Source organism: Enhydra lutris, unplaced genomic scaffold (assembly GCF_002288905.1).
Source record: "Enhydra lutris kenyoni isolate GAN:26980312 unplaced genomic scaffold, ASM228890v2 scaffoldscaffold13, whole genome shotgun sequence".
Lineage (NCBI taxonomy): Eukaryota > Metazoa > Chordata > Mammalia > Carnivora > Mustelidae > Enhydra > Enhydra lutris.
In genome coordinates this window covers 32,764,946-32,781,052 of record NW_019154097.1, presented here as the reverse complement: position 1 = coordinate 32,781,052, position 16,107 = coordinate 32,764,946, and the positions used below count along the sequence as shown (strand labels likewise).

Below are 16,107 nucleotides of genomic sequence, written 5' to 3'. Positions count from 1 at the left end.
AAAGTCACTCTTTGATAAGATGTTCACAACCATTATTTTAAAAACACAAACACCGGGGGCACCTGGGTGGCACAGTCGGTTAAGCATCTGAGTCCTTTGGTTCAGGTCATGATCCCAGAGTCCTGGGATCGAGTCCCACACTGGGCTCCTTGCTCGGTGGGGAGCCTGCTTCCCCCTCTGCCTGCCGCCTGCTTCTGTCTCTGCTTGTGCATGGGCTCACTCTCTTTCACTAATAAATAAATAAATAAAATCTTTAAAAATATATGTATATCTTTTTAAATGAGAAAAGCAAGGTGCAGAAGAAAGGGGATAATATGCTACCATTGATTTCTCAATGTGTATTTAACAATTATCTCTGGAAAGACACACTAAAAATTGAAGAGACGGTCTGGGGCACTTGTGGGTTTGAGGGGAGAAAGGCAGATGGGAGATTTATTTTCAATGAATAGCCTTAGATCTTGTGAAACTGAATCACACGCATGTATGACCAGGGATGCAAACATGTGAACATCCATACAGTTACTTAAAAAGAAAACATGAGAGTGAAAGTAAGATGGCGAAGCTTGGTCTGAAAACTGAGGGGCCAGTGTCAACTGCCCCATCGTGGACACATAGAATGACATCATCTCAAAGTAGTTCTGCGCATTGCCTGCATATGTAGTCTTTGGAGCCAGAGCCCAGGTTTAAATCCTGGCCATCACTTACTCCTTGTGTGAATGACCTTGGTCATGTTACCTTAGTTCTCTGTGCTTTAATATCTGTATGTGCAAGATGGGGATAGTAAAAGAACTGTATTGTTACTTCACAGAATTGTTTAAAGTCTAAATTAGGTAATTCTCTCCCTTTGCTCCCTCTGCCCCTCTATAAATCTTAAAAAACAGTACATACTAGCTATTTTATTTTATTTTTTTTAAATATTTTTATTAAGATTTTATTTATTTACTTGACAGAGAGAGATCACAAGTAGGCCGGGGGGGGGGGGGGGAAGCAGGCTCCCCGCTGAGCAAAGAGCCTGATGCGGGGCTCGATCCCAGGAACCTGAGAGCATGACCTGAGCCAAAGGCAGAAGCTTAACCCACTGAGCCACCCAGGCGCCCCTATTTTATTTTTTAAAAGATTTTTATTTTTAAGTCATCTCTACACCCAACATAGGGCTCAAACTCACAACCCAGAGATCAAGAGTAGCATGCTCTATTGACTGTTTCAACCAGCGCCCCCATACTAGCTATTTTATTATCCAGAAAATGACTGTGAGTTCATTTTGTAGTTTTAATTATACATAATTATGGAATTATGTCATTTTAATACCAAAGAAGAGTCAGCCCAGAGCCCCAAACCCTAAACAAGTAATCCTTTCATGAAGATGGATCTTGTTTTTAGGCACTGAAGGTCTGGTGAATTGGACATGGTGGTGTTTTGGGCCCCCACCTGCTAACACAAGAGAAATCCCTTTCGTAGGAGATTATTGGTGTTTCAGTTAACGGACTCTTTCATCCCACAGAACTGAGTAAAATCTCGGGGGCTTCCAGCCAAGATGGAGTAACAGGGACGGAGGAGTCACCTTTCTGCCCACATGCAACCAGAGACAGTGACTCCTGAGAGAGCCCCACACAGATGAGGCAGGCCCTGCAACCGTCCCAGCTTCCTGGCTGGAGTTTCCAGGCTACGGTGCAGGGAGCGGGTGCCCGGGCAGAGCCCAGCAGTCCCCCCTCGGCAGCCAGAGCAGGACAGCTACTGGGGAGGAAGGAATGCACAGACAGCAAGCTCTGGGGAGCTGCTTAGAGCGCCCTACAGTCATGACGCAGGTATGTGAGGACACTGATCAAGGGTGGCAGAAGAACTATCCAAAGGCATCCTGTTCCCACCAGCCAGAGAGGAAAGACCTCATAATCTAGGGAGAGTCAGGAAGGGTTTGTAGAGGACTTCGCCTCCGTACTGGGGCAAAACTGGCCCTCGGCTACATGCTATTCTGGCCCCATGAATAAAGCTTGAAGCAGTGAGCCCTGAGAAGGTCAGATGGTTTCCAAATAACTGCATTCCAGAAAAAAGCTCAAGAATATTCATAGGAATATGAGAGTGTCTAGAAACCAACAAGATAAAATCCACTAAAAAAAATGAACAGGAATGCAAAGTAGCAGGAAATGACCCACTATGAGGACAGAGATCAAGCAGCTGGAACTGGCCCAGATCTGACGTGCACTGTGGACACCTGGGTGGCTTAGTTGGTTAGGCGTCTGTCTTTGGCTCAGGTCATGATGCCAGGGTCCTGGTATTGAGTCCCATATCAGGCTCCTTGCTCAGCAGGGAGCCTGCTTCTCCCTCTGCCTGCCGTACCCCCTGCCTGTGCTCTCTGAAAAATAAATAAATAAGATCTTTAAAAAAAAAAAAAAGAGAGAGAGAGAAAGAATAGAAACGAAAGTAGAGTTTGGGGGAGGGCGCCTTGGTGGCTCAGATGGTGAAGCATCTGCCTTGGGCTCAGGTCATGATCTCCAGGTCCCTGGATAAGCCCCATATGGGGCTCACAGTTCAGCGGGGAGGCCGCTTCCCCCTCTGCCTCTCCCCACTGCTGGTGCTCTTTGTCTCTTTCTCTCAAATGAAAAAATAAAATCTTTAAAAATATTTTATTTTAGGGGCGCCTGGGTGGGCTCAGAGGGTTGGGCCGCTGCCTACGGCTCAGGTCATGATCTCAGGGTTCTGGGATCGAGCCCCGCATCGGGCTCTCTGCTCGGCGGGGAGCCTGCTTCCTCCTCTCTCTCTGCCTGCCTCTCTGCCTGCTTGTGATCTCTGTCTGTCAAATAAATAAATAAAATCTTTAAAAAAAATTTTTATTTTATTTTTGAAGATTTTATTTGACACAGACGGAGATCACAAGTAGGCAGAGAGACAGGCAGAGAGAGAGGAGGAAGCAGGCTCCCCGCCGAGCAGAGAGCCCGATGCGGGGCTCGATCCCAGGAGCCTGAGATCATGACCTGAGCCGAAGGCAGAGGCTTAACCCGCTGAGCCACCCAGGTGCCCCTAAAAATATTTTAAAAAGAAAATACAGTTGGTCCTTGAACAATGCAGCAGGTTGAGGCACCGACCCTTGCACAGTCAAAAGTCTACTTCTGACCCCCCCCAAAACTGAACAGCCTACTGTCCACCGGAACCCTTACTGGTAACAGCAACAGCTGATGAACACATATTGTTTGTTGTACGTATTATATACTGTAGTGTTACAATAAAGCTAGAGAAAAGCAAATGTTATTAAGAAAATCATAAGGGGCGCCTGGATGGCTCAGATGGTTGGGCGTCTGCCTTCAGTTCTGGGTCATGATCTCTGGGTTGTGGGATCGAGCCCCATATGGGGCTCCTGGCTGGCTCTGCAGGGAGCCTACTTCTCTCTCTCCCTCTCCTGTGTGCTCTCTCTCTCTCTCAAATGAATGAATAAAATCTTAAAAAAAAAAAAAAAGAAAATCATAAGGAAGAGATAATACATTCAAAGTACTATGTTATATTTTTTTTTCAAGAAAACCCACATAGAAGTGGACCTGTGCAATTCAAACCCACCTTGTTTGAGGTTCAGCTGTATACTAAGATTCTTTTTTTTTTTTTTTTAAGATTTTATTTATTTATTTGAGAGAGAGCACGAGCGAGAAGGTAAGAGGGAGAAGCAGACTCCCCATGGAGCTGGGAGCGGGATGCGGGACTCGATCCTATGACTCCGGGATCATGACCTGTGCTGAAGGCAGTCGTCCAACCAACTGAGCCACCCAGGTGTCCCATGATTCTTAAACTATTAAGATAGTATCAGTTAAGGTTGGCTGTGATACGTTAAAGATGTATATGTTATTATAATCTCTAAAGCTACCATAGGAAAGAGAGGGTTGGCTTGTAAGCCAAGGAAAGAGACAAAATGGAATCACAGATCATACTCAACTGACCAAAAAGAAGGGAGAAAGAAAGGAACAAAGAACAGATGAGACAGGGACGCCTGGGTGGCTCAGTTGGTTAAGCAGCTGCCTTCAGCTCAGGTCATGATCCCAACGTCCTGGGATCGAGTCCCACATCGGGCTCCTTGCTTGGCAGGGAGCCTGCTTCTCCCTCTCCCTCTGCCTCTACCTACCACTCTGACTGCCTGTGCTCACTCTCGCTCCTCTCTCTCTGACAAATAAATAAATAAAATCTTAAAAAAAAAAAAAAAGAACAGATGAGACAAACAGAGCACAACAGCGGACCAAAAAAAAAAAAAAAAAAAAACCACCACAAAACACAACACACACACACACAGCAAGATGGTAGATTCAAACCCAACCATATCAGTAACAACAGTAGATATAAGTGGTCTAAACATCCCAATTAAAAGGTAGAGAATGGGGGCGCCTGGGTGGCTCAGTCTTTAAGTGTCTGCCTTTCGCTCAGGTCATGATCCCAGGGTCCTGGGATTGAGTCCTGCATCGGGTCTCCCTGCTTGGCAGGAAGCCTGCTTCTCCCTCTCCTGTTTCTCCTGCTTGTGTTCCCTCTCGTGCTGTCTGTCAAATAAATAGATAAAATCTAAAAAAAAAAAAAAATTAAAATTAGTAAAAGATAGGGGGCGCCTGGGTGGCTCAGTGGTTAAAGCCTCTGCCTTCGGCTCAGGTCATGATCCCAGAGTCCTGGGATCAAGTCCCGCATTGGGCTCTCTGCTCAGAGGGGAGCCTGCTTCCCACCCACCCCTGCCTGCCTCTCTGCCTACTTGTGATCTCTGTCAAATAAATAAATAAACTATTAAAAAAATAAAAATAATAAAAGATAGAGAACGTCAGATTGGATTAAAAAGGCAAAATATAGCTCTATGTTGCCTATAAGAAACTTATTTTAAATGGAGAGATACAAATAAGTTAAAAATAAAAGAAAGGATGGGGTGCCTGCGTGGCTCAGTTGATTAACCGATGGTCTTTGGCTCAGGTCATGATCCCGGAGCCCTGGGATCAAGTCCCACATCCTGCTCCCTGCTCAGCAAAGAGTCTGCCTTTCCCTCTGACCCTCTCCTCTCTCATGCTCTCTCTCACTCAAATAAATAAATAAATAAAATCTCTAAAAAAAATAATGAAAGAAAGGACAAAGATCCATGTTCATCATATTAATCCAAAGAAAAGTGGAGCAGCTATATGACATCACACAAAGTAGATTTCAGAGTAAAGAATGTTATCATGGGCATTTCATAATGATAAAAGGGTCAATGCAGAAAGAGGACATAATCTTAAATGTTTCTGTACCACATTACAGAGCCTCAAAAATACGCAAAGCAAAACCAACAACGCTGCAAGGAAAAGGAGACAAGCCCTTTTCTGGATAACAGGTAGGACAAGAGGACAGAAAGTCAGTAAGGACACAGAAGACTTGGGCAACACTATCAACCACCTTGACCTAACTGGCACTTCTAAGCCACTATCTGTGCGAACCAGCAGATGTACTCTTTTCAAGTACACACAGAACAGATTCTAGCTCACAAAACAGGTCTCACTAAATTTCAAAGGATTCAACACGTGCAGAATCTATTGTTTTTTTTTTTTTTAAATATTATTTATTTATTTATTTTTAAATTTTATTTATTTATTTGACAGACAGAGATCACAAGCAGGCAGAGAGGCAGACAGAGAGGAGGAAGCAGGTTCCCTGCTGAGCAGAGAGCCCGACGTGGGACTCCATCCCAGGACCCTGAGATCACGACCCGAGCCGAAGGCAGTGGCTCAACCCACTGAGCCACTCAGGTGCCCTTATTTATTTATTTGAAAGAGAGAGAGAGAGAATGAGAGTGAGCACAAGCAGGTAGAAGAGCAGAGGGAGAGGGAGAAGCAGACTCCCTGCTGAGCAGAGAGCCCAACATGGGGCTCGATCCCAGGACCCTGGGATCATGACCTGAGCGGAAAGCAGACGCTTAACCGACTGAGCCATGCAGGCATCCCCAGAATCTGGTTTTTGACCACAATGGAATTAAATTAAAAATCAATGACAGAACGATACCTGGAAAACACCTAAATTCTGGAAACTAAATAACCCAACTCAAAATAATCCACACGTCAAAGAGGAAATCAAAAGAGAAATCAGAAAGTATTTCCAATGGTGTGAAAGCAGAACACATGAAAAGTTGTGACAAGTAGCTTCTGCCATCAACTTCCCCCTCAAGAAAGCAGAAAACAATGCAAACATGTAAACCCAGACTAGGCAGAAGAAAGGAAATTAATGAGGCAAGAAATAACCAATCTTATTAATCTTAAAATCTGCACCAAAAAGACAGATACATGGAAACTTGTTCAATCGCATACTTTGTCGATATTGTTATTCTGAAGTACCTTCTTTTGTATCTTTGATTTCCCCGTGGCTTAATGCAGTAGCTCTCTTTCCTTGTATCACACCCTCACCGAAACCAGTGGTTATCTGGGGAACCACTGCTTTCTTTTGGGATACAAGCAATTCCTATAATACAACTCTCCCACACTTCGCTTTCTGGCATACGAGAAATCACCCAGGGCCAGAGACAGGGCTGGCAAGTGTAACCCTCCCGTAGCTGTTGCTTATACACAGAACAGAACCTGGGTAGGATAAGGCTAATTGCCAGCAGAAGTTACCCACTCTTCCAAGAATCCAGGAAACAGACTTGCCGGATAAAACAGGATCTCTGGTCCTTCGCACAGAAAATATGCGATTCTAAGGGAATGGCTGCCCCGCGGGAACCCATTCCAAATTACCCTGAGGAACTGCCCAGGGTGCAAAAGCCCCGGGGCAGGGCACAGAAGGACAGCCGGAGATTCCTGAGGAGTCTTACAACAACAAGGTGGCGAGATCTCCCAGGACTGAGTCCAAGGTGAGGACCCACATCTCATGTCTACATGTCTACCTACCTCCTACCTGTCTTAGAATTATTACCATTCGGAAGAGCTGTAGTCGTAGGGAAGAATATTAACACTTAAAAAAAATTTTATTCATTCATTCATTCATTCATTCATTCATTCAGAGTGGGCAGGGCAGTGAGGGAGAGAGGATCTCAAGCAGACTCCAAGCTCAGTGCAGAGCCCGTTGTGAGATCATGACCTGGGCCCAAACCAAGAGTTGGAGGACACTTAAGCAACTGAGCCACCCAAGTGCCCCAACACCTTTTTTTTTTTTTTTTTTACATTGAAAAATGAAGCCAGATTTTCTGTGACAGAAAGCCAGACTGATTCGCTTTGAAAAGAGGACTGGCTGGGCCAAGTAGGTTATATGGAGGCAAGGAGACGGAGCCAGGCACATTGGCCGGCCTCAGTGAAACCAAGGCATCGATGAGCATTCTGCAACGATGAGGAAGGCGAAATCCCCTAGTTTATTTCCATTTTTAGAACCAGAACCAAAAAAAGAAATTCTAGCTTTGGCCAAAAGTCCCCAAAGGAAACTCCTTTGACCGTGGGAAAGAGAAGTGCACTCTGGAGAAAACTCCTGGGGAGGCTTCTGTCTACTCCTGGTGACCAGCCAGTCCCCATAGAGGACCAGGTTCAAGGTCAATGCCTACTTAGATGCCTTTCTCTTTTCTCTAAAAGAAAGTCAGGGGCATACAAAATTAACCCAATTTTAAGCACGGGATTTTGAGATGTGACACCGAAAGGGTCTGCAGAAGCACTAGGCCACGTAGAACCACCGCACAATTTTGTGTGTGTGCTCTCACAGGCAGGAAGGAGCACGATTCTCCTTCAGATCAGATGTGCGCCCAGCGATAAGGGGGAGGGGCAGAATGAGTATGGTGGTATTGAGCCCAGCAGGTTTAAACCCAATCCCCTGAAATGATCAGAAATTTCTCGACCAATCCAGAAGGGACCAGTGGGAGCCAAACCCCGTGCACACGCTGAGCCTACTTCTGCACCCACTTTATCTTCATTCACACTTTCCCTTCTCCCCCTCGAAAAGGCAAACCAGCAGATTTATTATTAAAGCAACACTAAATGTTTTCAGTTTCTTAAGGCCGGTTTCAGGAACACAGTCTAAAACTGAGATCGAAGGAACAGTGCAAAAATAGCTCTCCCCAGCTGTCTGCTCTGTGCTGAGCGGATGGACGGCAGAGAAGCGCCAGGACAGGGGTGGGAAACCCACCCAACCACTGCCTTCAGCACAGGCCCGTCAGAGGTGCTGTGGCTGTGAAGGGCGGCCCAGAATCCTGTGGAGCATAACTGGTTTCTACTTTAAAAACAATTCAGAAAGGCCTTTTTTTTTTTAAGCTATAGATTTATCAGATGCTATCTTTACTCCTTATACAGGTTAAAGAGCCTCCAGCAAAAGAATACACCCCCCCACCCTGTGAATGAAAAAAGGGAAAGTTAATTGAGTCCATAAATGCATCACTAAGGGTGCTCCAAGGGCCTTACCTACCCCCCCCCAACCACCCCCAGTGTGTCTGTAGGACGCAGTCTGTGCTCATTCTAAACTCTCCTCTGCCTGCCCCCCCTTTCACCAATGGCATTTCAATAGCTTTTGAGAGTTTTCCCACACAATAGAGGTGGTTTTCTTTGTGTTTTGGTAAGAAGTCTCAGGTCTGATTCCAGCCAAGGAGGGAGGGCTGGAAGAGAGAAGTCACGAGGTGGATGGTAACAGCTTGAAAGGCTTCACAAAGCAGCGGCAGGAACAGGGACAGCCACATCTCCATCTCCAGTTTCCCCTTTGGCCCTAGAAAATGAGTCATGACTCCACCTCCTTTTCAGGCTTCCGGGCCTAGAGTTTAAAGGAGATAAGAAGCTCCCTGGGTTCTAGCTTTGTTATTCATTTATGTACTTTAAAGAAAGGTGCACCTTTAAGACAACTTTTTGTTTGTTTTTCTTAAGTATTGTGTTGGGTCTCTTATATCCCGCATTTAGGAAGATTGTACCTATCACTTGAGTCTCTGTGTCCTGAGCACCATCGGGGACCCTAAAATGCTGAGCTGCTGTCAATGTCAGAAACTGAAAATAAAAGTTGCAAAGTCTTGAGGGCTGAAGTATCTACAGCCGCAGAAGCGAGGGGGCAGGGCAGGCGAAGCAAAATTGGGCCGAGTCGAAATCCTGGGCTCCGAGTCCGCCTTTGCCTCTAACCAGCCTGACTTCTGGGTCTCAGTCCCGCTTCTGCAAAATAACAAGGCTGGTGAGCTCATCCTCAAAGGTATGAAGGCAGCTCCACTGGAAGCTTCCAGTGTTACAACTTAAAGTAACTTTCAGATTTGAGAAAAGGCCATCCATGGTTCAGGATATGGGCAATAGGCTCGTGAGAGACCATCAGGGCCCAGTCCCATCCAGGGAAACATTTGGGCCGAAGACATTCTTTTTAAAGATTTTATTTATTTATTAGAGAGAGAGAGAAGAGGAGCAGAGGGAGAGGGACAAGCTGACTCTGCGCTGAGCACAGAGACCTGTTGGGGGGGGAGGGGCAGCAAGATGGCGGTTGGATCCCAAGAGCCTGAGATCTCCTGAACCGCAATCAAGGTGGCTCAGTTGATTGAGCAACTGCCTTTGGCTCAGGTCATGATCCTGGGACGTCCTAGGATTGAGCCCGGGATCGGGCTCCCTGCTTTGCAGGGGGTGGGCTTCTCCCTCTGACCCTCCCCCTCTCATGCCCCCTCTCTCAAATAAATGGGTAAAATCTTAAAAAAAAAAAAAAAAAAAGTCAGACAATTAGGACAATTAACTAACTGAGCTGCACAGGTGCCCCGGGGCTGAAGACACAAAGACATGCTCCGACATACAGTGACTCTACCCCTTCAGAGACTCTAGGGATCTGCGGTTACAGGGTTTGTTTCCATCTTCCTAATGTCTGTAGGGGAGAGACTTCCCACAACCTACACTTGTCCTCCCCAACTGCCAAAGGCCCTCCCAGCTGGCGGGAGACACCCCGCCCCCCCCACCTGGGTGTACACAACCTTGACCACCGAGGTCCGCCAGACATTCTCCTTCCTTCTGTCCCACTCTTCACCCAAACCATCTGGGAAAAACTGCAGGTGATTAGAACCAATTCTGGTCATCTTATTTCCAAAGACTGGGTGCAAAAGTCACTTTGTGTTGAACACCTGGGTGCCAGAAATGGTGCCAGGTTCGTTCCATAGTCTGTCTAATTTCATCCCACACCGCCTTATGAGGCAGGTCTTCCTATGCCACGTTTCTGATTAGGACACTGGGGCGTGGAGGGGTTGAGTAATGGGCTCAAGGTCACAGGGCTGGCAAGCCACAGAAACAGTATTCGAACCCAGATTTATACCACAGATTCTGTACTGGGGGTTTTGTTGTTGTTTTTAAGTTAATTAATTTATTTAAATAATCTCTACACCCAACAGGGCACTCCAACTCAAGAGCGCAAGATCAAGGGTCGCCTGCTGTCTTCTGAGCCAGCCCCGTGCCCCTGCACTGGGATTTTGATTGAGATAAAATCCACACACCATACAAATCACTCATTTATAGAACTCAATGGTTTTTAGTATATTCACAGATACATGCGACCATCACCATGGTCAGCTGTAGAACATTTTCTCGCCTCAAAAAGAACCCCCAAGCCCTTCCTATTATCACCTCCCTATCTCCTCCCCTCCCCTCCCAGGCCTAGGCAACCAACCACTAGTCTACTTTCTGTCTTTACAGCTTTCCCTATGCTGGACTTCCATAAAAATGGATCATGTAATACATGGTCTTTGTGACTGGCTTCTTTGACTTAGTGTCATGTTTCTATGGGAAGTCTGTACTCCCAGGATATCCTGCCTCAGATGAGGGACCCCAAAAGGTATGGACAGCATATCACATGAGAAATTCATGATGAAACCTGGTTCGAGCAGCCGCAGAGATTACAGGAAGATATGATAGCAGTTTTCAGATAATGGAATGGGGTGGATGGCCGACTGTGAAGGATGCCACAGGAGGAAAGCTCCCCACATTGGGTGTGAGGCTGGCCTGTGATGGCCTGTGACCTTTCCCAAGACTAAATTCTTTGATTCTGCCAAGTTCACATTAGTATAAGAAAGGGTTAAAAATGAAAAGTCTACCCAGACTTAAGTTTAATGAGACTAGTCCAATATGAGTAAGTCCAGTTTTGTTAATTAAACTCATCCTGGGGTTGTACTCAGCAGGACTGAAAATGAGAACGAGCAAAGCTTTTGTTTCTCTCAATCCCCTGTGATTTCTGTGAGGCTTCAACAATTAATGACTCCTTGAACATCACAGGAATTCATCCCGCAGAAGCTCCAGACCGGACCTGCTCTGTTATACTCCCACTTATCATTTGTTCTTAGGATTGGATACCTGATTCTGCCTTTCCAAATATCAATTAATGGAAAAAACCCTTCTAGTTGACTTGAAAATTACTTCAAGCCAGGAACCAATTTCTTAACCATACAACACAATTACTTTAATCTATGAACTCAATCCAAACTGCGAGTAGCATTTTTCTTTTTCTAATGGGCCATTATATTTCACCAAATGTTGCCTATCCCTTGTTCTGCAGATGCTCTTACCTAAGTCTGGCTATGTAGGCGAGCACCATCCCCATAAATGGCCAGAAATTTACAAAGTATACAGTTCAACAGCACTGTCTGATTAAGCAACACCAACCTGACATTAATGATCTTTCTTTCAGTTCTTTCAAGTCAACAGAGATTGCCTCCCGTCCAGGTCAAGGAGAGAATTAGGGCAGGGAGGATTCCCAATCTTTGATAAGATAATCTCCAGATAATCTTGAAATCTATTTTGGGAATAACAGATGTGGTTCTAACTGGATCTTTCTCGAGTTCTTCCCCAAGCCCCGGGCTGGAACTCTTCACGGGTCCCTCAGAAACACCTGGTATAATTACAGAGTCGAGCAGGAATCAGAAGGCGGTTCTGGTTGCTTCTCTGGTGTGATTCCTTAGTGGCCAAATTGGTTTTGAGGTTGTTTCACGGTCTGTCCAGACAGACCTCTGCTCCTTCCTCTGTAAAATGGGCATGAAAATAGTCTTGCTTCCTTCACTAAGTTACTATGGAGCTCAGAGTCAATGGCTCATGGACAAATCTCTGAGGGAGCAAACTCGACTGTCTTCTAGAATCCTCACCTGCACTAAATACCAGTCCTTTAAGAGGGCCTGTGAGCCTCAGCTAAAGGGACAACTGTTTACGTGTCACACAGCTTGTGTTCTTTCTCTGGTCGGCCGCCTGAGTTCTAACCTAGGTTTTAAATTTGTTTTAAAACAAAGATTGTGTTTGGTCACATGAAACTGCCTTAAATAGGCAATCTAAAATTAGCTCCAGCTGAAGCCTCAACTCCGAAGTCACTACCGATGTCGTCATCTCTTTTCTTTCTTTAATAAGCCCTGCCCCTCTTTTGTCCCAGGATGGGCTTCTGGCTCACATGCCCTTCACAAAGAAAATTTCCCTGGCTCGCTGCCATGGGTTTCTCTGCCCATTTCCATTTTAAGTAATTTTTCCTCAACTGTCCCAATTTCTTCCGAAATAAAGGCAGGTGCCCAAAACAGCTGGTTCATGTCTAAAGAAAACTTGATTTGACCTGTTGTAGGCTGGCCAGAGGCTTTGTGTGGTCACATGGCCTGGGTTCTCACCACCCACTGAGAAGCACTCACAGTGGGAGGCTGCGCAAACCCTGGCATCTCGGACTGGTCCTCTGGGTCTCACGAAACAGCTACCAAAGTTTGATGTTGCGTTTTTCAATGCCTAGTCCCACGGCGGATGACCCATTTCAAACCAAAGGGCCCCCACATTCCCTTTTGGCTTTGCTAGTTCCGCTCAACTCCAGCACTGCTTTTTCTGTGTGTAGCTCATACTGACAGAATTTCAACAGGAAGTGGTACGGGGGGTTCATGAGGGGGGGTGTCTTCCTGTGGCCCAATTATTTACAAAAAGGCAGGTTCTCTAATACTTCAACCATTTGCCACAAGGGTTAACTTGTGTATAAATGAATACAGTGGATCATCCCCAATTTCTCTCAAGCTGCACAATAATTTAACTTATTTAAAAGCCGAGTTGTAGAAACAGAATCCACACGAAATCCACACACCAAAAGAATGATGAAGAATTGGTTCATATCACAGAACTGAGATCAGTCACAGAGTGGAGGACTTTAGAGCCAATGTGACAATGTGACCCCAAGGGGCAAAGCTCCCTTTGGTTTAATTTAAAAAAACTTCCTTTTAATGCTGGAAAGAAAAATGATCTGCCCTTACAGATTTACTGCCAAAAAAAAAAAAAGGATTAGCATCAGTATTAGATGTATCATGAATCACAGTTGAGGCACAAAGCATGCATAAATATTGACTAACACCTGCAGCCAGATGCCCTTGACATGCCTGGCAACATGTCAGGTGGTGGGTTCACAGATGCAGAAAGGTTCACCTAGGCTCACACTTCCCCAAGCCCCGACAGCACAGACCCTCTGAGTTTAGCCATTCTACCTTTTCAGGCGACTTATTCATCATATACGTATGGAAAAATATCTAGGGGTGCCTGAGTGGCTCAGATAGTTAAGTGTCTGCCTTCCACTCAGGTCACGATCTCTGGGTCCTGGGATTGAGCCCTGCGTTGGGCTCCCCGCTCAGTGGGGAGTCTGCTTCTCCTTCTTTCTCTCCCCTCTGTTCATGCTCTCTCTCAAATGAATAAATAAAATCTTAAAAAAAAAATATCTAGCTTACAACACTGTTTTGTGTAAAATGCAGGAGAAAAAACTTGTCTCTAAGCCTCTTGGACTTGGCCAAAGATTCTATCTTACATAGTGTTCCTCTCTGTCTTCTAGGCTGGTCCCAAGTAAGTTAAATACTTTAGATGTTGATCAAATATACTGTGGGCAGGAGTTAAGAACACCGGAGATACACCCACCTGACCAACAAATGAGTTCAAATTCACTGGTGTTTGATCAGATTCTTTTCATACTAGACTATGAGAGATTCTCTGTTGTATGCACAAATGAACCAAACAAAACACAGAAGAGGAACAGGTCACGAGGTCAACTATTTGGAACTTCTAGCCCTGGCTGGAAATCAGGTTAGGCCACAATAAACGAAATATCTGGGAAGGGTACCTGTGGCTACCAAGCCAGGCTGGAGAAACACTAGGAGAGACAGAAGGGGAAGGGATGAGCCTCTGCTTGAGATTCTTATAAAGAAAGGACAGCACTGGGGCGCCTGGGTAGTTCAGTAGGCTAAAGCCTCTGCCTTTGGTTCAGGTCCTAATCCTAGGGTCCTAGGATTGAGCCCCGCCTCAGGCTCTCTGCTCAGCAGGGAGCCTGCTTCCTACTTTCTCTCTGCCTGACTCTGCCTACTTGTGATCTCTGTCAAATAAATAATTAAAATCTTAAAAAAAAAAAGAAAGAAAGAAAGAAAGAAAGAAAGGACAGCACTTCCCTTTCTAGCAGGCCTAGATGGCCATTCTCTGTCTCCCCATCCCTCCTGGCCAAACCCCATTCCAGCACAGGAGTAACAATATCCCTTTCTAGGCGTGCAATACTTCCACGTTTAGGAAGAATCCCCCTGCTTTGGATTCTTTCACTTTAGATCACGATCCCATCTTCTGGATAAGCCTGTCGGTGGGGATGAGCCTAAACCAGGAGAACTGTCAGTCCTCAGCCACCTCCTCACAGATCTGCCTGAAACCCCAGTTCCCATTTTTTCTACTCCCACATGCTTGTGAGAGCAACCAGATCAGGGCCCACGGCTGGCATGGAAACGAGAAGGGAAGGGAGCGGTGTCGCCAGAGGATGGATGAAATAGTCAATGCGGGGGCACTAAGCTTAGCTTCTTGAGGTCAGGAGGTGAGAAAAGGCGACTGCCGAGACTTGGCCTTCTACTTTGGGGAAAGCCTTGGGGAAAGCAAAAAAGCTATTCGTCCATCAGATAGCCCCAGAGAGCGCCCATCTGTGCCTAGGAAGAGTCTTTTCCCCCAGATCAAGCGCCCACAGAGGTCAAAAAGCAGCTCCACTCCCACCAGGGTATATACATGGGGTGTTCCTCCCAGCCCAAGGGGCCGTCCACCACACCTGCCACGCTTCAGGGGCAGCTCAAGAAGCCGGGTCGTTCACACCTATCACCAAGCCCAGACCTGTCACCCAGACCGCCCGGAGGAGCTGGGGCGCGAAGGGGCCCCCTCCCAGCTCGCGCGGACTGTGCGCGCCGCCTACCCGGAGCTCGCCCTCGGTGCGGTGCAGTCCCAGGCGCCGCAGCCCCACGGCCAAGTCGTTGACACACAGGCCGCCGTCGCGGTTGACGTCGAGAGTCTGGAACAGGCTCCACAGACGCAGCCGGTGGTCCGGGCCCCCACAGACGGCGCCGCCGCACGGGTCCACGGACGCCGGCGACGAGGCGGACGACGAGGCGGCGGAGGCGGCGTCCGGCGGCGGGGAGGCCACGCAGCGGCACAACACACTGCTCACCATCGGGCGCGAGGCAGGGGCGCCGGGCGCGGAGCGGGGGCGGCTGGCCGGCGGGGAGAACGCGGAAGACACGCGGGAGTCCCCAGACGGCTAGCGCGGGCTACTAGAAGCCGGCAAGCTGGCGGGAGGGGCCGCTTCCGGGAGCCCCGCCCTGCCGCCCACCGCCTCGTTGGCCACGCCCCCAGGCGGGGCGAGGGCCAATCACAGGCCCTGACGGCCACTCGGCCGGGGCGGAGCCTCCTGGAGGACCGCCCACACCGCCCCGAACAGCCTGGATCAACGGGGAAGGCGGAGCGATCCCTGCTCAGCCTGCAGCCGATTCAAACTGAAGGAGGCGGGGATTGGCTGAGCAGGCCGGTGAGAGGAAATCAAGCCGCGATAGGCAGTTCTGTGATTAGCCGGCGGAAGGCCCCGTGTCCAATCTCCATTGAGAAACGCTGTTTGGATTCAGGCAATCGTAAGGATGGGAGGAGCGGTCGTGTACAGAAACCTCGTAGTCTCCGGTGGGAAATAGGGTTTGTGTGAGGAGCAACCGTGAGCTGCGGCTGCGAAGTAGAGTTTGCTTCCGTGAGTGGAATTAAAAATTGGCCAATGGCTCAAGGCCGAAAGCACTCAGGTATCCTCGGGAGGCCAGGTTTTGGTACTCTAACTCCCTAAACCACCAATAAAATAGCTGAATTTAACGGCGTGATAGTCGTAATGCTGACGATTGAAGGACAGAACGATTTTCCAATGGAAGTGAATAAAGGCAAGTGGGCGGAG

The 16,107-nt window shown here is 47.3% G+C and overlaps 1 protein-coding gene across 2 annotated transcripts in view; it reads right to left on the bottom strand.

Moving 5' to 3' along the window:
• Positions 1–15,348, bottom strand: part of LOC111146268 (solute carrier family 25 member 25) — a 35,224-nt gene extending 19,876 nt beyond the window's left edge. For both annotated transcript variants that reach the window (XM_022501743.1, XM_022501742.1), the window contains exon 1: positions 15,094–15,348. In XM_022501743.1, the coding sequence (XP_022357451.1) occupies positions 15,094–15,348 (255 nt within the window). The remainder of the gene's footprint in view (positions 1–15,093) is intronic.
• Positions 15,349–16,107: the final 759 nt, after the last annotated feature.